The 22,335-nt window shown below is 39.3% G+C and overlaps 5 protein-coding genes across 11 annotated transcripts; 3 read left to right on the top strand and 2 right to left on the bottom strand.

Moving 5' to 3' along the window:
• Positions 1–33: 33 nt before the first annotated feature.
• On the bottom strand, positions 34–4,272 carry LOC103329102 (DEAD-box ATP-dependent RNA helicase 53, mitochondrial-like). Its single transcript, XM_008231529.2, has 8 exons — positions 3,738–4,272; positions 3,483–3,610; positions 2,919–3,330; positions 2,377–2,475; positions 2,068–2,292; positions 1,606–1,767; positions 606–1,097; positions 34–459 (listed from the first exon to the last, which is right to left on the bottom strand). Exons 1-7 carry the CDS (start codon positions 4,152–4,154, stop codon positions 618–620), a joined length of 1,923 nt encoding a protein of 640 aa, XP_008229751.2. The 5' UTR covers positions 4,155–4,272; the 3' UTR covers positions 34–459; positions 606–617.
• A 917-nt stretch (positions 4,273–5,189) lies between these two features.
• Positions 5,190–6,620, top strand: LHCA3 (PSI type III chlorophyll a/b-binding protein). Its single transcript, XM_008231531.3, is given in 4 exon segments — positions 5,190–5,423; positions 5,526–5,587; positions 5,831–6,015; positions 6,018–6,620. Coding segments are annotated over 4 exon segments (828 nt in total). The 5' UTR covers positions 5,190–5,270; the 3' UTR covers positions 6,446–6,620.
• Positions 6,621–7,466: 846 nt separating this feature from the next.
• Positions 7,467–10,425, top strand: LOC103329104 (Endomembrane protein 70 protein family). The gene is made up of 2 exons (XM_008231532.3): positions 7,467–7,683; positions 7,997–10,425. The coding sequence occupies exon 2, from the start codon at positions 8,081–8,083 to the stop codon at positions 10,058–10,060; it is 1,980 nt and encodes a 659-aa protein (XP_008229754.1). The 5' UTR covers positions 7,467–7,683; positions 7,997–8,080; the 3' UTR covers positions 10,061–10,425.
• A 778-nt stretch (positions 10,426–11,203) lies between these two features.
• Positions 11,204–14,010, bottom strand: LOC103329105 (protein PHR1-LIKE 2-like). 4 transcript variants are annotated; one of them, XM_089049716.1, is made up of 6 exons: positions 13,489–14,010; positions 12,625–12,701; positions 12,454–12,535; positions 12,162–12,228; positions 11,959–12,031; positions 11,204–11,802 (listed from the first exon to the last, which is right to left on the bottom strand). In XM_089049716.1, exons 1-6 carry the CDS (start codon positions 13,874–13,876, stop codon positions 11,350–11,352), a joined length of 1,140 nt encoding a protein of 379 aa, XP_088905842.1. In that variant the 5' UTR covers positions 13,877–14,010; the 3' UTR covers positions 11,204–11,349. The 4 variants fall into 4 exon arrangements, with proteins under 4 accessions (XP_088905842.1, XP_008229756.1, XP_088905841.1 ...); XM_008231534.2 differs by having other exon boundaries at positions 12,481–12,535; XM_089049715.1 differs by having other exon boundaries at positions 11,204–12,031.
• Positions 14,011–15,239: 1,229 nt separating this feature from the next.
• Positions 15,240–22,297, top strand: LOC103329148 (portal protein). 4 transcript variants are annotated; one of them, XM_089049710.1, is made up of 22 exons: positions 15,240–15,422; positions 15,562–16,095; positions 16,209–16,480; positions 16,608–16,697; positions 16,984–17,118; positions 17,222–17,343; positions 17,641–17,805; positions 18,066–18,171; positions 18,377–18,482; positions 18,586–18,696; positions 18,820–18,983; positions 19,088–19,205; positions 19,402–19,626; positions 19,730–19,920; positions 20,064–20,231; positions 20,392–20,497; positions 20,593–20,730; positions 20,819–20,977; positions 21,149–21,358; positions 21,440–21,634; positions 21,718–21,789; positions 21,960–22,297. In XM_089049710.1, exons 1-22 carry the CDS (start codon positions 15,375–15,377, stop codon positions 22,116–22,118), a joined length of 3,594 nt encoding a protein of 1,197 aa, XP_088905836.1. In that variant the 5' UTR covers positions 15,240–15,374; the 3' UTR covers positions 22,119–22,297. The 4 variants fall into 4 exon arrangements, with proteins under 4 accessions (XP_088905836.1, XP_088905835.1, XP_008229800.2 ...); XM_089049709.1 differs by having other exon boundaries at positions 18,057–18,171; XM_008231578.3 differs by having other exon boundaries at positions 16,206–16,480.
• Positions 22,298–22,335: the final 38 nt, after the last annotated feature.

Below are 22,335 nucleotides of genomic sequence, written 5' to 3'. Positions count from 1 at the left end.
AAAAACAAAGCGAAGACTTGGTGCTCATAGTCATTCCACAGTAGTGGGAACATGTTTTCTGTTATAGAGACAATCCTTGGGGTGTTTTATGGGACCTGATCATAAAACACTGTCGAGTTTTTAGCACTACACTACACTCTCAAGGATTAAAACGACCACAAATAAAGGACAAAAATTGTAACATAACACAATACTAAAGATAAATTACATGTGAGAGCCCTCTTCTTCATATCTGAATTATGATAAATTTCGCTTCATACTCTAATTTAGAAACTTAATATGAACAGAAAAACATCTAATGACTTATATTTTGAAATAATTAGAAGCATAGGCACTTCCTCACAGGTGCTGAAGCCCGTGCACCACTAAGCAGCAACGCCCCCTTTAATTGACTTCGATCCATGAAAATAAACAATTGTTTTTGGTAATCCTTTCCTACCCGTCGTCGTATCTTCTTAACTGCCATTGCAAGACACTAGTGTGAGGAATTGTCAACATTGTTAAGCCAGTAGCACAAGCGAATGCGTCAATTAAAAGAAACCCAATTGAGCCAGCAAATTATATGGGAAACAAAGAAAAAGAATACATGAATAAAAAAGACTTACCGTTCAATAAAATCAGAAGTGTCTTCTCCCTGCATTTTGATCATCAGCACCAAAGGTGCCAAAACGGCTAGAATTATCATCAGCAAATCCACTCTGGCGATCCAAACTAAAGTTCCTAGAACCGCCAGAACGATCAGAACCACCAAACCCTCCGAAACCACTTGAACGATCAGAACTACCAAACCCTCCGAAACCACTTGAACCGCTTGAACGACCAAAACCTGAACCACCAAAGTTTCCTCCTCGATTTGAGCCAGATCCAGAAAACCCACCTCCAGACTGAGCGGAATCACCAAAGGAACCAAAACGACCAGGACGGGGTCCACTAGATCTACCCATCTGACCAGAAGAATCACCATAGCCACTGGAACGACCAAATCCAGGACGGCTAAATCCTGGTCCTGCTTGACCAAATCGACTACTTTTTGTGTTAAACCTACCCATGTCGGGCATCATGCCTATGCTTTTGCTGTCAACAGCAATCCGAGGGAGCTGATGAGCACATAGCAATCAGATAATCAGTTTAGCATGCTACGTACATAAACACAGACATATTCTGCTAAGAAATAAATTCCAATTTATAGGTTATGTAAGCATGCGAAGTGTTGGGAAGCTCCCACACAATACTGAAGAGGAATATGTCAGACCTGTGGCAGGCTTTGATTCAAAACGAAGAAAATCACATAAGCAGAATGCATGTTAAGTGCACATAAACATTTTAGCAGAAACACAACCCTTTAATGGGAATGTCTATTTGTTTTTGTCAGTTGGTAATTACTGATTTCGACTTTAACAATAAAATGCAAGCCATCCTGAGCATATAACTGTCAAGCCACTTTCAGCATTTAACCTATTAATTAATTTCCCCACAAACACTTAATAACCCAAGTCAGATATGTGTACTCTCAATCTCAAAAGGCCTTAAAACTGTGAGCAGCTGCCACCAAAAAGAGAAACACCGAAAAAGGAAGATACAAATAAAAATGAAATTGATCTTTACCTCTGTGAATTTGCATCCTACATCTTGTTCAATAGTCCTGACAGCCCTGGATTGATCCTGTGTGTAAACAAGAATAGCACTTCCTTTCTTCCCAGCACGACCTGTTCGGCCTGACCGATGAACAAATATTTCTGAATTGTTTGGAAGCTCGTAATGTATCACCTAACACCGAAAACGAGAAGAAAGAATTTATGTCAGTAGAATTCCTTGTCATTAATTTGACTCCATAATATTATCACTTTCAAATGCATCCAAAACCATATATGGGCCTAACCTAAGTAGAGCATTTAAAAGCTTTAACCAACTCATGAAAAACTAAAATGAAACGGAAGGACAGACGTTAATAAAAATAACTAGATTAGTGAAGAATGTATGCAATGTCTAGTAATTAACAACTCGGGGACAGCCACAAAGATAAATTAACAAAAAACTACACAAAATGAGAGGATAAATAAATCTCACCAGATCAACATTGGGTACATCAAGCCCGCGAGCAGCGACATCAGTGGCAACTAAAATATTGAAATTCCCATCTCGAAAACCTGCAAGGGTCCTTTCCCTCTGGGTTTGATTAATATCCCCATGCAAAGCTTCACATTTATAGCTTCTTGACATGGCATATGCCAATCGATCAGCATCACGTTTTGTCTGCGTAAAAACAATACACTTTCCTCCTTTTGCATGTTCCTAACAAGCACATATCTGGTGGTGAGAAAGGACCAGATGTTGGAAAGGGTAAGACCAAGAATTGAAAAGGTTACAATTACTTACTGTTATAAGTGGTCCAATAATTGATGCTTTTCCATATGAATCTGATGAAATTGAGAACAGAGAAATTCCATCGGCCAATTTCTGGTCAGACTCCCCAACCTACAGCACATGCCAGTTTTTGTTAGTTTGCAACCATGTTCAGATGAATATGTGTAAAACCTTTATACTCACTCAAAACTACACACCAGTAGTTTTCATGTCACCAAACAAAAATGCACAAAAAGAAACCTTTCTTGCCTCCACTTTAGCTTCAAAACCTTTTTAGAAAAAAATTAAATTAAATCTTCCATTTCTGCCAACTTTCACTCGATATCTAGGCACAAATTAAGAAGACAAGTAGCGATTTTTATTAATACAGTTAACCAAAACTATCCTTGTCAGTCATATAAACCATCAGGTCACGCCATTAAGCACTAAAACCATTATGGAACAGAGAAAGTAATGTTTTACGCTTCTTGTCCTCAGTCTGGCAATGCCATTGCCTATGCTCTGGTCCTAGTATTCAGTAGGCAAGGACATACAAAAAAAAATTGCATACTTACAAGATCAATCACTTCTGGATTTTTCAGGTAATTTTGAGTAAGCTTTTTAATCCAACCCGGCATTGTTGCAGAAAACATCAAGGTCTGACGTTTCTTCGGTAACTTCTCTAAGATAATCTCAACGGCCTCTTGAAATCCCACTTGGAGCATCTGATCAGCTTCATCAAGGACAACAAACTGAACTTCCGATAAATTCAAAGCACCCCTATTAATAAGATCAATTACACGACCAGGTGTGCCAACAGCCACATCAACCCCATAATCAAGCTGCCTCATTTGACTTGAAATGGGTGTACCACCATAAACACAAATTGTATCCAAGCCAGGTGCCGACTCATGGAATTCCTTCTCAACTTGCTTTGCAAGTTCCCTTGTTGGAGCCAAAACCAAAGCCAAAGGGTTCCTCCCACGCCTGCATAATCAAACATAAATTATAATCCATAATGGAAAACCCCAAAAATAAAAAATAAAATGTAGAAAAGGCGAAATTATAAAGTAATTACTGAGAACCCCTACTGGAGCACACTATTAATCTAACTAATGAGTATGATTGCAGAAACAAACCCATGTTTGGCATTGTATTTAAGGATTTTATCCAAGATGGGTATCCCAAACGCAAGAGTTTTCCCTGTTCCTGTTCGAGCACGACCAATCATATCACGCCCTTGCATCGCGGGTTCCAACACAGCCCTCTGTACACAAAATCTCCAAACAAATAATTAATACACACAGAAAACAAATCATTTCAAAAGATTTCTTCTTTTCCAATCATTTTCTCATCAAACAAACAGAACACACAAGCGGGAAATGATAAATCACCTGTATGGGGAACAGCTTAGTGATACCCTTCTTGGCCAAAGCCGATACAATGTCCTGAGAAATCCCTAGCTTCGCGATATCGAGTCCATCATCTTGGCCGCTCTTTTTAGACGACTCGTCGTACGAGTAATCAACAGCGAACTCGGCGCTCAGCGCCATCGACGCCCGGTAATTCAACGGCCCAGATTTCGCGTGCAAGTCCCTCACTCGAAACGCGTAGGAAGGACCCAGCTTCGGCTTTGGCGCTGAGACTGTGTAGGATCTAGCCTCACCGCCGAGAGCACCATTTGCGGGGAGTACGAGGTCGGGCGTCGACGCGGCGAGAAATGAATGGTGGTTGAACAGGAGTGTTTCGATGGCGGCGAAGGACCGCACCGTGGCTATGGAAGGTGACCTTCGGAGGATGGTGGTCATCATCTTTGATGTAATTAGGGGTTTAGGGTTTTCAGAAGAGAGAGAAACCCTAAGGTTGATTTTGTGTAGGGTTTAAGAGGGGCGAGGAAGTGAGCAACAAAACCTCTAGGTGAGGGGTTTATGCTTTATGGACGAAAATGGAACATATTTTAAGGGTTTGGATCCTCTGCGGTCGAGCTTTTAAGATTGGGACCCACTTTACCTTTGTTTTTAGGTCAATGGGCCCACAGGACTCTTTCCTTTGAATTTGTTTTTTTTTTTCTGCAATTGGGCCTTGATTCTGCTCTGCCATATTCTTGTTGAGCCTCCTGCAATGTCATTTTGGCTGATGGTGGAGCTTCATTTTACAAGCCCATATAACTTTGTTGCTAGTTGTTGTTTACGTTTTGGGCCTTTAGGCCTATTATGATCCCAATAAGAACTGAATCTGTCGCCATTCCTCTTTTATTTTATGGATATATGTGGTTCATGCCTCGAGTACTAGTCTCATTGTGGATAAAATGATGAGTGTGCTCAGTTGTGTACAATTACGTGTCTATTTATTATATAGGAAAAAGAGATATAAATACGATTATACAGAATCAGTAATAGGGAAATTATTATCGTCAGCCGGAAGTGTTGAGCTTCTAGTTCTCTAATAAAAAAATGGTTGAGTACGTTGAAAACTTGTAGAGCCAAAACATTCGACAACTCCAGCAAAATTAAAGAAAACATCAATTCAAATTTGTAGCTAAATAGTCCATGTTATTGGAAATGTCTTTCATTCCAACTCATGTGTACACATGTTAGGCGCTACCAAAATATGTTTTAAAATCAAGTTTCTAAGTGAGTGTATCCGATGAAATTTTGCAATATCCCTTATCCAGGTAATGAAGCCACGTGTACAATCTTTGTTGGGCAATCAGATCCTAACCTAATCTGAAACCTGGGACAGCTCCAATATCCACCAGGAGTTCAATGCCACAGTGCCCACAAGTCTTGGTGGCCCCTGGCCCATGCATTTTGTCTTTGTATATTACTTGTGCTAGTTCATAGCCATCGAGACTGAGCAAATATTTGATTTGTAGAGGAGAGAGAGAGAGAGAGAGAGAGAGCAAGAGAGGAAAAGAAAAGAGAAAAATGGCCACACAAGCTCTGGTATCATCTTCATCTTTAACAGCCTCAAAGGAGGCTGCAAGGCATTTACTAGGAGGAAAGGCAGTCCAATCTCCATTTGGGTCAAGAAAATCTGCTTCCTTTGTAGTCAGGGCAGCCTCTACACCCCCTGTTAAGGTATGTAATATTGTAGCAAATTGATGGTTAGTTAGTGAAGCTCAATCAATCTTACAAACAAGTCTTAACATTCTTTGTTTATACTTTGCATTTTGATTTCAGCAAGGAGCAGACAGACAATTGTGGTTTGCATCCAAGCAAAGCCTTACTTACTTGGATGGCAGGTAATACTTTGTGCATGCCCTCTTATACAAATTCTCAATTATGAAATTATTTTTGACCTTAACATTGTCACGTGATATTAGTGATTCATTCATGTTATTCATATATACTTTAAAATATGAATTTATCGTGCATTCATATTATAACACAGGTAACATGTAGTTAAATGAAGTACTTAAAACATTTAAGTGCATCACTTAAATGAAGTACTTTAATTTGGAAAATGGTTGAATTTGTCTTTGCAGCCTTCCTGGTGACTTTGGATTTGATCCACTGGGGCTGTCTGACCCAGAAGGCACAGGAGGGTTCATTGAGCCGAGATGGCTAGCGTATGGAGAGGTCATCAATGGACGTTATGCCATGCTGGGTGCAGTTGGTGCCATAGCACCAGAGATTCTTGGAAAGCTTGGCCTAATCCCACCGGAGACAGCCCTCCCTGGTTCCAAACAGGGGTGATCCCCCCAGCTGGGACCTACAACTACTGGGCTGACCCCTACACACTCTTTGTCTTCGAGCTAGCCCTCATGGGCTTTGCAGAGCACAGGAGGTTCCAGGACTGGGCCAATCCAGGGTCCATGGGCAAGCAGTACTTTTTGGGCTTGGAGAAGTACTTGGGTGGCTCAGGGGACCCAGCTTACCCCGGTGGGCCCCTATTCAACCCTCTGGGATTTGGCAAAGATGAGAAGTCTTTGAAGGACTTGAAGCTCAAGGAGGTGAAGAACGGGAGGCTGGCTATGTTGGCAATTTTGGGTTACTTCATACAAGGCCTTGTGACTGGTGTGGGGCCCTTCCAGAACCTTCTGGATCATTTGGCTGACCCTGTGAACAACAACGTCTTGACCAGCCTCAAGTTCCATTGACAGAGATTTGTACAATATATCTTGGTTGCTTGGAATATGATGACCCTTTGGGTCTCTCTCTCCTCTCTCTTCCTCCTATCTCATTGTAAGATTATGTGAGAACAATTTGTTGTTATTATCTGTCTGTGACTCTCTGTAAGAAATGACATGTTAAAAGAGCTATTTAGAACCCTAATTGATGCTAGTTAATGCCTTCTTTTGAATAAGACAGTTTAAATTATAAGAGGATGGTGGTTTCTCACATACACATACTATCAAGGTGCTATGGAAATTCAAACATGAAACTAGTAGTCTAAATAACTAGTTAATTCCCTTCTTCTTTTTTGGTTTTTAAAAGTTAGGGGGAAATTGACTACTCTCACCACCAACGCTAGAATAAACCCACAACCTCTAGCTGGAAGATGGTATATCTGATAACTGAAACATGAAAACAAGGTTGGTATAATTAAAACATAATTGGCATTATGAATTGGAAGTAAAATTAGAAAGCACATAATCTCATTACCAAAAAAGAGAAAAAAAGGAAAAGTAGATTCATATTATACATTCTTACCAAGTATAGTAATTGCAAACCAAAGATTTGTACATGATACAATATTGTTAATCACATTTTTCCCAAAAATGAGATTCATGTCAGACTGATGTATAAGCATGTTTGATGACATGTTCATTGCCAAGATTACTTTATAAGCATGTAATTATGACAAAAACTAAGTTTCATATAACAAAACATTAAGTAACAATGATATTTCTAACCACTATAATCATGATAACAATGCACTTTCTTACCATAAAGCATTATAAAGTCGTCTCAGATCTCAATCAGTCAAGCTCATAAAAAAAAATTAAAAAAGATTTAAAAAATTAAAAACATAATAAAAATAAAAATAAAAATAAAAATAAAATGAAAATCACACACCCAGATATTCAAGATCCAATCCAAGTGACAAAAAAAATAATATAAGTTTTCCTTTAAAAAAAATCCAATGTAACTTTAGTGGGCTGGGGCCCAACCTACTTCACAATACCAATATGAGCGCGTAGAGAATAAGTTATTCTCATCTCCTTTCGCACCATTTTTCCGAAGCAAAGTTGGTTCCTTCATGCCTTCTATAACCCCTTTGCTCTAATGGGAGCAGCATAAAATTTTAAAAGAAGGGGACGCCGAGATTTTGAGCTTCGCTCTCACGCACACAGCCTTCAGCATCCCTTCAAAGTTTTGCTCCAGATCTATTACGGTGCGTCTTCAATTTTCTCACATCTTCCATGGCATGTTTGAAATCTATAATTCCAAGTTGTAATATTTGAATTAATGGATCTGCTTCTGTTTGTTTGTTTTTTTTTGTTTTTTATAATCGGATCTGATTGAGTGAGTATATGCTTGTCTATGCTCTGTTATTAGTGGATCTGATGCGGTTGGAGAGTAGAAATCAAACAATAAACAACTTCATGCTCTAATTTGTTAACCCAAATGGTTATTTTGCTAATCCAGCTCAAAAATTCATTCTTTATTGTTGGCTGATACTGGGTTTTTTTTGAAACTTTGTGTAGATTTATTGTTGAATGCATTTGTAAGACTAGCGTAGATCCACTGCTTACTCCAACCTCTGGTGAGTGCTATTTTTCTCGATTTCGATGGCGATATCGAATCCGAGAGTGACCTATATCAAATGGACTTTGCTTGTTTTGGCTCTATTTGCGCACACCTGTAATGGGTTTTATCTCCCGGGAAGCTACATGCATACATATTCCAAAGCGCAAGAAATCATTACCAAAGTTAACTCCTTAACTTCTATAGAGACTGAGCTGCCCTTCAGCTACTACAGTCTCCCTTATTGCAAACCCCCTAAAGGTATCAAGAAAAGCGCTGAGAATCTCGGGGAACTCCTCATGGGAGATGAGATCGAGAACTCCGCTTACCGATTTAAAATGAATGTCAATGAAACTGTTTACCTATGTACCACACACCCATTGACTGAGCACGACGTAAAGCTGCTGAAACAAAGAACCCGTGATCTGTATCAGGTCAACATGATCCTTGATAATTTGCCGGCGATGAGATATGCTTACCAAAATGGGGTTAAGATTCAGTGGACTGGGTTTCCTGTTGGGTACACTCCACCCAACAGTAAAGATGATTACATAATCAATCACCTGAAGTTCAGGGTTTTGATTCACGAGTATGAAGGGAGTGGTGTGCAGATAATTGGGACTGGGGAAGAAGGTCCGGGTGTCATTTCCGAAGCTGAAAAGAAAAAGGCATCTGGGTTTGAGATTGTTGGCTTTGAGGTTTACCCTTGTAGCATTAAATACGACCCTGACACCATGAAGAAAAAATCCATCTACCAAAGTATCCCAGCTGTAAATTGCCCCTCAGAGCTTGAAAAGTATCAAATAATAAGGGAGCAAGAGAGAGTATCATTCACTTATGAGGTTGAGTTTGTGAAAAGTGATATAAGATGGCCATCAAGGTGGGATGCTTATCTGAAGATGGAGGGGGCTCGTGTGCACTGGTTCTCTATCTTGAATTCATTAATGGTGATCTTTTTCCTTGCTGGTATTGTCTTTGTCATATTCCTAAGGACTGTGAGGAGGGATTTAACAAGATATGAAGAACTGGACAAAGAATCTCAAGCTCAGATGAATGAGGAGCTCTCTGGGTGGAAGCTTGTTGTGGGAGATGTGTTCAGAGAACCAGATTCTTCAAAGCTTCTTTGTGTTATGGTTGGAGACGGGGTTCAGATTACAGGGATGGCAGTTGTCACTATCATTTTTGCAGCATTTGGTTTCATGTCGCCAGCTTCACGAGGAATGCTATTGACAGGAATGATCATTCTATATCTTTTCCTTGGGATTATTGCCGGTTATGTTGCTGTCCGTATGTGGAGAACCATAAAGGGAACTTCCGAAGGGTGGAGATCAGTTTCCTGGTTTGTGGCATGCTTCTTTCCTGGAATCGTCTTTCTTATTCTTACGGTACTGAACTTCATTCTATGGGGCAGCAATAGTACTGGTGCTCTTCCCATTTCCTTGTTTTTTGTACTCTTGTCCCTCTGGTTCTGCATTTCAGTGCCTCTCACTCTTCTCGGAGGTTTCTTAGGCACACGAGCTGAGGCAATTCAATATCCTGTGAGAACCAACCAGATTCCAAGGGAAATTCCTGCGCGCAAATATCCATCATGGCTTCTTGTTCTTGGCGCTGGGACACTTCCATTTGGAACCCTCTTCATTGAACTTTTCTTCATCCTTTCTAGCATCTGGCTTGGGAGGTTCTATTATGTCTTTGGTTTCCTGCTTATAGTGCTTCTGTTGTTGGTTATTGTTTGTGCTGAAGTTTCAGTGGTTCTCACCTACATGCATCTTTGTGTGGAGGATTGGAGGTGGTGGTGGAAGGCTTTCTTTGCTTCAGGTTCTGTTTCCCTTTATGTGTTCCTGTACTCCATCAATTACTTGGTATTTGACCTGCAGAGTTTGAGTGGGCCTGTGTCGGCTATCCTTTACCTTGGTTATTCATTGATCATGGCAACTGCAATCATGTTGTCAACTGGCACAATTGGCTTTCTCATGTCTTTCTACTTTGTTCATTACCTCTTCTCATCCGTAAAGATCGATTAAGAGTGTTGGCTGGAATTCTTCATCAAACAGTTGGGAAATGAGTCTGCTATGTAGGAAGAAGTATTTTTGGTTATTCATTTTAGTCTTTACTTGGTTGCATTGAAAGCTGATTGTATTGCAGCATCTCAAGAGGCTTTCTGATTATATGGCAAGAAGACCTATTTCTGTTTGCTGCCTCGCTTGTGAAATGATCAGCGGCAGATTCTCCTTTCACCCCACACATATCCGATTTGGTTTCTTACTGCTCACTAGTGTTGCGCTTTACTTTAGTTTAATCACATTCTACTAGAAAGTTGTAATTCGTGGACCTTCAGTCCTTGTATTATCTTTTATTTCATATCTGAATAGAAAGGTGAATTGGATAATTCTTTCGAATCCCAACAACCGGTTGATTTTGTGCTGGTAAATTTTTAAATTTGATACACCTCTTTAATGTTTCCTTATGGGATTTAATTCAGTTGAACTGTTGTTTTGTTTTAGTCGGAGGCTGAATTACAGGCTCCTACAGTCCCACTGTTCGTTGGTTAGTGAAGCTTGCCAACTTCAGGGGAGATTTTGGTTGTCACCACCGTTATATAATCATCTGTCTATATCTTTCATCTCCATGGTTGTATACAACTGGTGATGGGGTGGATTTCAACAACGTTAGAGCCAAGAAGTCCATGGTTTGAGGGTGGGCACAATTTTGGGTCCACTTGGTCGAATCGTCCAACCCGGTCATAGTGGGTTGGGTTGGACTAAAATTGAGCGAGTCTTGAATTCAAAAAATCATAAACTGTTATGTACGGGTTAGAACCAAGGATTTGAACCAAAACTAAATAGTATGTTTAATTTTGAGTTAACTTGACCGAACTGCCAAATCCGATCACAAAAAGTTTGGATTGGGTTGAGTTAGCCTAATAATGAGCTGGTCTTGGATCTAAGAAATCATAAATAGCTATATATTGGGTTGAGTTACAGATTGAGATTAAAGCCTACCCAACTCAACCCATGCTCACACCTATGGTTAGGAAAGATTTTTGAGTGTCACCGGTCGTATATAACCATGCCCAAAAGTCCATGATTGACTCCATAGTCCATAGTAACAAAGCACCTTGAATACATTCAAGAGTGCCATGAGCAGTCAAAAAAAGAAATAACCACTAGCAACAAGCAGAACTAAGCTGCCAAAGTTTTATACCAGAACAAAAATCTTAAATTATGAAACTCCACTAGCAAACAACATAAAGGTGGTTTTGTTCTTTCATCCAGAGTGCCTTAGCACACCATGTTGATGTGGGTTGATGAAATTAAGTTCTATGACTGGAGGTCCCCATTTCAGCAGTATCCAAAACCAAGTAAGCTTCTGCAGGGTCATTATCCAAACTCTGCTCCATTATCTTGTCATCGTCAGCAAGAATTTGTAAATCTTCCACAGATGAATTTTCTGAATTTCCATGTGAGATCAGGTGGTCTTCAGTTTCGTGATAAGCTTCCCTCTGAGCTTCAAACCCACCAAGTTGGTCTTCAAGACTAAGCAGCATGCTGGTTTCCTTAGTTATGTCATATGCAAGGAATTGATCTTTCTGAGGTATTATTGACACCATAGTTCCTAAACCAGCTACATCCTTTCGAAATACGCCTGCAGAGTCTACTGCAACACTTCCAAGAAACTGATCAGCAAGCTTTTTACATGCATTATCTAGTGCATAATCCATATATCTTCGTTCGGCATCCTGACGCAATTTTAATCGCTTCTCAGCCTGCAAAATTATGGTGTGGTGAGGATAAGTTTCATCAGGTACTTTATCCCTTTGTGTTTTTCTTGCAACATGCCACCAAAAAACTAAAGAATAGAGAACAAGGTTCATATTTATCAGCTTAAGTTCCCAAATCAATTTCCAAACTTGAAAACTTGCCTCAATTTGCAGACCAAGTTTTTCTTCAACTTCCGTCTGGGTTAGAGCTTTCTTTATTAGTTTAGAAGAATGCCTATGTATGGAGACACATCCCACAAAAATAAAAAATCACAGCCTTTAGCAGATAATGCACTTGAAAATGGAATTGTAATTCTTAAGAAAGACATGTTTAGTGGAGATAAAAGGAGCAGAGCAAATCATACTTTTTCTGGGATCGCGAAGAGCACACGGAAGTGCCACTAACGCTTCTGCCTTCGAAGTCCTGTGAAACTGAGGTCTCTTTCATTTAGTGGTACTGAAAATCTAAAGTCAGCTCAAAAACATGATATTTTATTCACAATTCACAAGTTAGTTCTTCATCACTACATCAGTTGTTTAACTACTTTCTCTCTCTCTCTCTCTCCCCCCCCTCTCTTTTATTTTTGGGTTTTACTTTCCTGCACAATTTTTTCTTCAGTTATTTACAAAAGAACTCGTTTAGAGGTATGTTTTTACATTTGCTAGTTTTGATTGAGAACTCACAAGTTTCCGGAACCTCCTTCCACTCCTTCACCGAGTACTTTCCAAGTCTGTATTTCTGCAATATGATTACGCATCAATGATCAACCACTTAACAACAAGAATTTCTCCTTAAATAACATCAATTAGTGAATGGATCAAACAGACCTGGAGGTGGCTCTTCAAGTGGTAAAGAGTTATTCCCTTGACACCCATTTTCTGCAGAAGCTTTTTCGGAGTTGCCTCTGCAAATGTAATATGTGACATGTTCAGATGACTGAAAACAAGATAATATAAGGGTAAGACAAGTTATTTGTGGGGCAGCCCAAGAGTGGATTAAGTCAACTTCTAATCGCACTATAAGGGTAAATAAAGTTCAAATTCATGTTGCCTGGGAGCCTCCTAGGCCTGGACAGTTCAAACTGAATGTGGATGGTTCAAGGAGAAGCGCTACTGCTTGCATTGGTGCTGGGGGAGTTATTCGTGATCCTTTTGGTGATTGGGTTTAGTGGTTTGCTGTTAATCTGGGAAAAGGTCAAGTTCTTGAGGCTGAGATATGGGGTCTTTTTTTTGGTTTGAAGTTAGCAATTGAGAAGGGCATCAGTAGCCTCATTATTGAGATGGACTCAGCTATTGCAGTCAATCTCTGTCAGAATTATTCTATGCTTGCTTTGCTTCCCTTAGCTGCTTTGGTTAGGAGCTGTTGTGACCTTATGCAGCAGATTCCCAGTTGTGCCCTTCAGCATGTTTTTCGTGAGAAGAATATTGTTGCTGACCGATTGGCTAATTCGAGTTATCAAGTGGATCTTGGTCTGTGCATGTTTGAGCAGGCCCCTAGTTGGTTAAGTGCTTATCTTGTTGATGATCTGCTTGGAATTGTTCATTCTAGATTGGTCTGTTTAGACCAGGGTGTGTAGTCTGTTTCTTGGGGCTTTGCCCCCCTTCTTAATAAAAAAAAAACAAGATACTATATATGTGTATGCATAGGTATATATATATATACAACAAAGCCAAGGGAGATGGGTTGCTTACTATGGGGGCCACCAAGCTGATTGATAGCATCAACAAAGCAGGCATGAAGGTGAGGAGTCCATCGAAGGCGAGGTTTGAAGTTCGAACTCAGAACCGAAGGTGTTTGAAGATCATGAGAAAGGTTCTCTTCTTCTTCTTCTTCTTCCTCTTCCTCCTCCTCCTCCTCTTCACCCTCAACAACAACACTGTCATCACTCAGTGTGACAGTGGGAGTTGGGGGTCCTTGAAAATCTTGCTCATCATCACCAAAATAATCAAAACCACAACCAACCATCCTTTCTTTTTCTTCTTCTTCTTCCCGAGGTTGAAGAGCAGCAGCCCGCAGAAGCTGACTATTATATGTGTGATTTGGAACACCACTTCCTCCTCCTCCCCCTCTATGAAACATCTACCTGCTGGACTGGTTTGAACTTTGAACAGCTAGCTCTTTCTCTGTTATTTCCTTCCACACAACAACCAGGTGAAAAAACCGAGGTTTAGGGCCTTGCAGCACAGAATTGGAGGTCTACACAGATGATCATGATTTACATGAGAAGCAGCACAGCAGAGGCCAATGCCAGCAGGGCTTGCCAGAGGTGAGCATTGCAGAGAGTCCTTTGATTTCTACTGCATGAGAGGAGAAACGTGGAAGCCTCTACTTAGTTAGTTTCCTGTAATTAATTGTCTTCACCTTCTTCATTGCTCCTCCCAAGAATTTAATGCCAAACTGCTCTCTGGTTTTCAGGCATGGCTTGCTTTTCAGCTAGGTTTGTTTTGCTCATTTAGTGTTGGTTGGTGCACAGCAGTTATTATGATGCACTTAATGTTTTTATTTTCTTTCTTTGCTGACAACCTCATTCATTGAGAAGAATTTACATAATTTTCTAGGATACAAGATAAGAGCAACTACAATGGTGAATGTAAAAGGGGTGTATATAATTTACACCCTGCAATGGTGGGAGTATAAGGGTGTATATATTTCGGAGGTGTAAAAGGATGTAAATGTGGTTTTACACTCTCGAATTTACACATAGAAGAACATGTAAATGTGGCTCCATGGTGCTATATCCTCAACCCAAATTCCAAACTAATATTCCAATAATAATAAAAATTCCAATTAGAAGAACATGCAAAAAGTGAGCAATATGGTTGCAAATCTCTTGTGGAACAGGCAAAGGGTTGAAAAAGCTCCCATTGCAAATCTCATGTTCTTTCTGGATCCATGTGGGCATAGATAGAGTGAAGGTAAAGGGTCCAGTCTTCAAGTTCAGGTCAATGTGATGGTGATCTTTTAAAACAAGACAAAATAAAACAAAACAAAACAAAACAAAATAAAATAAAATTGTTTTGATTATTTAATTTTGAGGAGCCTTCTCCATTGTGTAATGAATACAGCAAATTACAGCACTCCCCAAAAAGCTTCCATCATTCCTTATCCTTAAAGAAGAGTGCAAATAACAATAATATTTTAACTTGTGTTTATTTGCATTTCCCCCACTCATTTTCTCTTATTTTCTGAAGAAAAAAAAAAATCTTTAAGTTGTTTATTTCTTCAACTAAAATCTAGAAATTCGAAAATAATCGCCAGATTGTGCTTAAATGAGCTTAAATGAATCATATTTTTTGTTCTTATTATTTTTCAAATTGTTGGATTGTGACATGAGGAAAAGTCCCCCTTCTATTTTTCCTAGAAAAATTAAAAGAAGAAAAAGGTCCCTTTTCTATGTTTGAAAAACATTTATAAAGTCTAACTAGCCGTTGGCAGCCGAAATCCCCACATCTGCACCACCGACCTACGAGCTCTTTCTCTCTCTTCTTCTTCTTCCACCATCTCAGCTCTCTCAACCTTCCTTCTTCAACAAAGCCTCTCTCTCTCTCGCTCTCTCTCTCTCCCAAAACCCTGCAAAATGTTCACCGAAGGCCTCGACGAAAATGCAATCAAGTGGATCAAACAGGTACCCAAATCCCAAAAGCTCTTAACTTTTCAAAAACCATATACATAATTCATCTTCGCGAATCTAAAAACGCATGTTGAATCTGCGTGTTCATGTGTATTTAAGCTCTTTATGGATTTCAATTGAATACCTGCTGCAGGGATCAGAGGCTGAGCTACTTGTTGAACAACAACAGCAACAACAACAAACACCACCAGCTATTCGATCGCCTCTCTCAGAGAAACTCACTACGGAACCGTACCCAAAATCGCCTCTGCGCTTCAGCTCCAACAGTGGAAGCCATGTTCTGCCTCCACTCAAGTTCCACGCTGGCCTCCTCGCACCTCATAGCTTGGTAGCTTCTTGTCTAAGCAGCGACACTGATAATGAATATGATGATAACGAGAGTGTAGCTTCAGTTTCTGATGAAGGTTCAGCTGCCAATTACTTCGATGAAGAGACAAAACCGATGGAGCAGTACTACGAAGAAGAAGAGTTGTTTGGTTACAAGAACAAGTCTAGCACAGGGTTGAATAGAGGGTTGTTGAAGGAGGGTCTGAGGATTGAATTGCCTGGAAATTGCAGGAGATTTACGGATGGTGAAGTGGGTTTCAAGAATAGATGTGCCCCGAAGACTTCGACCCCATGTGCTGGCAATCAGCTTCTGAAAAGGGCTCAACTTCGTAATTTCAATGTAGGCCTTGATGCTGGTCTTTTTAGTTATAACTCTCAGTTATTTTTTTGTAGTGGGTAAGACCGTAAGTGTTTGTTTGTGATTTTGAATCTTGGTTGGTGATTGTTTAGCAGGGTACTACCCCAAGTGGTGATGAATGTAGTATGCTCAGAGATTCAGCAGACTTGGGAACTCCAAGTGCGCCTCCCATTTTTGAAATTGCAAGGGACGAGAAGGGCTTTGAGGTTGAGAGTCAAGGTCAAGAAGCTTGTCAAGGGTTGACAGAGAGCAATGGAGCTGAAAATTGGACTTGCCCATCAAGGGGATCAATGGGTTTTGATGGGAGTGTAGACGCTTTAGCAGATTTGGATACTAGTTCTTTCAAAGCTTCTGAACTTGGTGACAGGTACTGCAAAAAGACCTGTTTGCTCCTTGTTTTAGTATTTTTTTGTGAACTGTGACTTTCACTTGATTTCTTTTGTTTCTTTCTTGTGTTTTTGATAATTCGCATAATTTAACATTGTCTTCTGCAGAGCCAACAAAAGCATAGATGGAGAGACAGAAACAAGAATCCCTTCTTTGCAAGCCAGCCAATTAGACCATTCAGCTTATTATAATACCAGGTGCATCCAATGTTGAATTTCATATAAAGTCAGATACTTGTTTACTGCTACTTCGGTTTTAGTGGAGTTTTATTGCTTTATCAGTAAGAACTTAACTGTGTTTGCACTTCTACATTGAACAAGGAAAGAGTTGCCTTTCCAAAAATTTGATTATGATTATATATTCGTATCGAGTAAAAGCCAGTTAGATCCAAAAGATTCTGCACGTATATTAGTTTTGTCATTCTGAAATTTGAAAAACCATATTTTTTCATTCTTTTCATGGCATCTCAATTCATCATTGCAGTGGCCAATATGCCTGGCAAACCTTGATCGCACACGAGGCATGTATACGCTTATGCCTACAAGCATGGGCAAGAGGCTGCACTGAGGCACCCGAATTTCTACGAGATGAGTGCCTGGCTCTTCGGAATGCCTTTGGGTTAGCTACCTTTTCCTAATGCTGGAAACTTTCTTTTTTGAAGTGCCATGGCTAGTTCTCGGGCTTTGAATGGGAATTTCAGATTTAAACTCTGATTATACAGGCTAAACACATTTTTGTTGCAACCCCGGGGTGTGCAACCAGTAGAAGCAAAGACGAGTAGGAATGCAGACCAAATTTTTCCTCCGAAGGCAAAGAAGGTGGTTGGAAAGATAAGAGTTGAAGGTGCGATCTCCTAAATGAATTGACTTTATAAGTGAGATATTGACAAATGGGCTCGAAGTTACTTTCAGTTTAAGAAATTAACTGGAATTGAACTTCAAAACGCTCTTTTACCAAATTCAATTAATTGCTTTATATACAACTGTTTTCGGAGGCCAAAAAGTATGAAATGCTATCTTAACTATTTCTTAAAAGTAATAGATGGTTTCTATGCTAACATTATTTAATCTTATCTTAGGATGTTAGGTTTATTTTCGACATTAAATTTTATAATTTAATGTGGTTTTTAAATGATGGCAGTGAGGAAACTTCGAGTAATACCAAGAAGGAAACTGAAGAGCACATATTCACAGAGAGGTGCAATGTACATACAAGCAGGGGCAGAATATGTTCGACATGTTTCATCACTAGTAAAAACTGGCATAAGTTCTTTAAAGTCGTCATCATTATCAGTTACAACAGAAGGTTTGTGCTCTACAAAAACTCTGGTGTTGTTCTTAAATCAAATTTTCTCTGAATACTAAATATGGAGGCACCATCTACTACATATATATATATATATATATATATATTACTACAAGCCTAGAGCTTTTTTGTTATTGATTAAGATAAGCATGAGAATATATCTATGTAGCATCCCTTGGTGGATCTTTCGTTATGTCCTGTGATACGAATCCTGTGTTTCAATGGATGGATGATTGATAGTTATCTTTTAGTGTGTGCAGAGACACTTTCCTGCATATTCCAACTTAGTAGTGCCACTGAAGACACTGAAGTAGAGTCAAGTTCAGCAATTTGCTTGCGCCCCGGAAGTGGTGATTACCATGTGTTGTAAGTTTCTATTTTGATCTCATGTTGTAAGTTACATTTTGATCCTTCTTTTTAATGGATATGCTGGTAATTTGCGTTAGTACTGTCTGTGGCATAATGTACCATACCAAAATGTATGTCAGCCCTTCAAGGGACATTGGTTACAGTTTGAAAATTATGTTATGTTAAAAGTGGAGAAGATCTTACACATTCCATGTAATTTCAGTTTCCCAGAGAGTCAAGTGGATGCTCTGATGGTGGAAGTTCAAGACACGAAAAAATCAGTCCAAGGTCGAACCACAATTCCTATTTCATCCTTGACTGATACCACAGTATGCATCCTTCCCTATCATCCAATGTCAGATTTTGCTAAAGGTGAAACAATACCTTTTTACCATCCACATGTTATTTGATGTGATTTTTGTGACTATGCAGAATGATAAAGTTCGGTGGTGGCCTTTATACCATGATGATCAAGAATGCATTGGGAAGATTCAGCTCAATATTGGTAGTACGATCACAAATGATGAAGCTAATCATATAAAGGTTTCATTTCTTCCAACTCAACCGATACCCATTATAAGCAAATCTTGTCGCATATATTCTTTAGGTAGGTAGATTGGTGTATACTTACCCAGGTTCTCATCTATACTCTTTCACATATTATAGAGTGGACCAGTTGCAGAGACTCTAGCCTATGATTTGTTGCTGGAGGCTGCTATGCGGGCACAAAACTTTCATTCCCGGAACTTATGGTTAAGTGGACCTTGGAAGTGGTTGTTGACCGAATTTGCAGACTACTATGAAGTTTCCAAGTCATACACAAAGTTGAGGTACTTAGCAAAAGTACATTTTGCCAAATTTAGTAACTAGAATTATTATGAAGAAATTTGTGATGGCTTGGCATCATATTCACTTCCCTTCGGTTTCTTTGTAGATATCTTTCACATGTCATGAATGTGGCAACTCCGACAAAGGATTGCTTGGAGCTTGTGAATGAATTACTTGTACCTATACTAAAGGCCAGGAGTGAAAAATGTTTGACTAGGCAGGAGGTATGGCTCTGCAAAAGAGCAAGATTACATGATACTACAACAATTCTTGAACAAATTCTTTGTTTCTATCACTAGATTTAAAAGCTTTTTATTTTATTTTATTTTATTTTTATTATAAATATTTTTATTTTTGTGGTTTTCCCTGTGGATCATAACTTCCTTTTCTTTTGTTGGCTTTGATCTTTCTTTCTTGCAGAAAAGTATACTGTTAGATTGTGAAACACAAATTGAAAGTCTTTTAGCAAATGTTTTTGAAAACTACAAATCATTAGATGAAGGCTCTACTACAGGGTTCGCAGTCTTGTTTGGTCCAACTCCAGAGTCTGCAGCACCAGCTCTAGCTCCTGCTGTACAGGTCTACATTCTCCTTCATGATATCCTCACGCTAGATGCCCAAACTATGCTGCGCAACTATTTGCAGGTACATGAAAAATGTCAATTCATAACTTGGAGGCAGGCTTCTAGCCTTGTTTGTTTTTCACTCTGTTTTGATTGAGTATTTACCCAAATGCATTTCTTAACAGACAGCGGCAAAAAAGAGGTACCGGAAACACACGCTGGAGACCGACGAGTTTGTGTCAACAAACTCTGAAGGTTTCCTTATGGACTCCATATCCATCTCAACAGCATATTTGAAAATGAAGAATTTGTGTATAAATATACAAAGGGAAATTCAGGCAGACATCAAGATCCACAATCAGCATGTACTCCCCAGGTACAGACCTTTCTTTTTTGTACCTAATGTTGCTGACTCATGTACAATATTATAGTTGGATCCAATATCATAAAGTTTTTGAGTGTGAACTTTCTAATTTTGATTATTTCATATGTATACTGACAAATGTTAGCTAATTCCAGTTCAATTGACCTCTCGAATATAGCTGCTGCTATTTACAGCACTGAGTTGTGCAACAGGCTTCGAGCTTTCCTTGCTGCCTTGCCTCCATCTGGTCCACAGCCACATGTAAATGAGCTTTTAATTGCAATTGCTGAATTTGAAAGGAACCTTGAATCATGGAATATCAGGTCAGTGAAAGAGATTTGGACCAAAATCCCTAGCATTAAATGAAGTTTTGTGATTTGATTTTCTAGAATGAAATGGTGCCCTGAGAAAGTCGCAATAAATGGTAGCAACGAAGTTTCTGTTATTTTGTAGAGTTCTGATTTCATGTTTTATTTACTTCAGTCCAGTGCAGGGTGGTGTAGACTCAAAAAATCTGTTTCACAATTATATAATGGTCTGGGTACAGGATATGCAACTTAACTTACTTGAACTTTGCAAGGCAGAAAAGGTATCCTCTCTTCAAGAGCTTTTTGTGTATCCCCTCTCCTCTCTCCCTCAGTTGAGGAATTGTGTTTAACCAAGTAGCTCTAAATAATAATGCAGGTGCCATGGTCTGGGGTGTCAACAAATCATTCCACGTCACCATTTGCTGAGGAAATGTATGAGAACATTAGAGAGACCCTTATACAATATGAAGTGGTACTCAATCGATGGCCTCAATACTCATTGATTTTGGAACAGGTGAGTTCTCATCTCATTTCATGCCTTTAGTTTTTGTCACAGAGCTACCCTATACATTCATCTAAGCTATCTTATTGGTTCTGTGCAGGCTGTTGCCAATGTCGAAAGAGCAATCATAAAAGCACTGGAGAAGCAATATAATGATATCTTGACTCCATTGAAAGATGGTATCCAAAAGAGGCTCAATATGCAGGTCCAGAAGCTGACAAGACGACAATCAATGGCAATCTACGCTGTTCCTAATCAAGTGAGTAACCCACTTACAAATATTTCCTATGGGACCTAAACATGGTATCAGATTTATCCACTGGGCATCTGATACTGGAATGTAATAAAATCTAATCTGTCACTCATTCACACACAGACAAAATTATGCGTCACAATTCTATATATTAATAAGTTTCTATATCTTTCCCAGCTCGGAATTTTTTTAAACACCCTGAAGAGAATTCTTGATGTCCTTCATTGTAAAGTAGAAGACATCTTAAAGCCTTGGGCCTCCTATCTTCCTGACTTGGGAGATAACAAGAAGTCGCTGTTCGGGGAGCAGATGAATGGAATCACAGTCCTCTTGAGGACAAAATACAAAAATTACCTGCAGGCAACAGTAGGGAAGCTCATTAGCAATGTACGGCTGCTCACAATTTAATATATCGTTGTCATTTGCAATTTAAGGCTGATTAACAGTTCTCATAAATGATTGTTTCAGGTGCAAGCTAACCGTAACACAAGGCTCAAAAGGATTCTAGAGGAAACAAAGGAAGAAGATGGAGAGGCTGAGGTCCGTGAAAGAATGCATGCACTGAGTTCACAGCTTGTAGACTCCATCTCCAACTTGCATGAGGTTTTTTCAAGTAAAATATTTATTGCAATTTGTCGTGGATTCTGGGATAGAATGGGACAGGTAAATAGAGAGAACTGTATTTCACACAACCATTACTTTTTAAATCTTCTTAATTCTGATGCATTACAATTCTTTTGTACTAGATCGTTTTGAAATTCCTTGAAGGCAGGAAGGAAAACCGAGTCTGGTATAACGGATCCTATTATGCTCTTGGGGTAAGTAGCTTCAGATTGAGGGCTGCCTCAATCCAAGTATCCAACCTTATAACCATATTTGAACTTCAATGAAATAATTAGGTGATTAAGGTCAGATGCATTGTTTGAGGTTGTCTCTGGTGGATGCTGCCTTACTGCATGCTTCTAACTTCACTATGTTTTGTCTGTAGATATTGGACGATACCTTTGCTTCCCAAATGCAGCGATTACAAGGCAATGCTCTGCAAGAGAAAGATCTAGAGCCCCCTCGTTCAGTGATCGAAGCCCGATCAATTCTTTGCAGGGATACAGAAAATGCTACAGATGCATCTACCTACTTCTATGTTTAGAAGGATGCTTGAGCTAGTGCAGATTTCCCATGTTCATCTTGGAGTTCATCAGGATTGTCAACATTTGCAGCACATGCGTATAGTGGACATGTTCTATAATATTCATTGATTCTTATTCTTTCTGTAATATAACTTGGTATTAATTTTCTCCATATCAATAAAGCAATATAATTTCCTTCTGCCTTGTTCTTCATTTTTCTTCAATTTACCACTGGTC

The sequence above is a fragment of the Prunus mume genome, linkage group LG4 (assembly GCF_029339155.1).
Source record: "Prunus mume cultivar Tortuosa linkage group LG4, ASM2933915v1, whole genome shotgun sequence".
Taxonomy (NCBI): Eukaryota; Viridiplantae; Streptophyta; class Magnoliopsida; order Rosales; family Rosaceae; genus Prunus; species Prunus mume.
The sequence above is the reverse complement of the archived record's forward strand: the minus strand, read 5'-3'. Positions and strand labels throughout refer to the sequence as shown.

Coding starts and splice junctions, on each gene's coding strand:
- LOC103329102 (XM_008231529.2), bottom strand. CDS start 4,154: ATGATGACCACCATCCTCCGAAGGTCACCTTCCATAGCCACGGTGCGG. Junction 3,331..3,482: donor AAATACAATGCCAAACATGG/GTTTGTTTCTGC, acceptor TTGATTATGCAG/GCGTGGGAGGAACCCTTTGG. Junction 2,293..2,376: donor TTATTGGACCACTTATAACA/GTAAGTAATTGT, acceptor TGTGCTTGTTAG/GAACATGCAAAAGGAGGAAA.
- LOC103329104 (XM_008231532.3), top strand. CDS start 8,081: ATGGCGATATCGAATCCGAGAGTGACCTATATCAAATGGACTTTGCTT.
- LOC103329105 (XM_089049715.1), bottom strand. CDS start 13,876: ATGTTTCATAGAGGGGGAGGAGGAGGAAGTGGTGTTCCAAATCACACA. Junction 12,702..13,488: donor TCAGCTTGGTGGCCCCCATA/GTAAGCAACCCA, acceptor TTACATTTGCAG/AGGCAACTCCGAAAAAGCTT. Junction 12,536..12,624: donor ACTTGAAGAGCCACCTCCAG/GTCTGTTTGATC, acceptor ATCATATTGCAG/AAATACAGACTTGGAAAGTA.
- LOC103329148 (XM_089049708.1), top strand. CDS start 15,375: ATGTTCACCGAAGGCCTCGACGAAAATGCAATCAAGTGGATCAAACAG. Junction 17,119..17,221: donor GCTCTTCGGAATGCCTTTGG/GTTAGCTACCTT, acceptor CTGATTATACAG/GCTAAACACATTTTTGTTGC. Junction 17,344..17,640: donor TGGAAAGATAAGAGTTGAAG/GTGCGATCTCCT, acceptor AAATGATGGCAG/TGAGGAAACTTCGAGTAATA.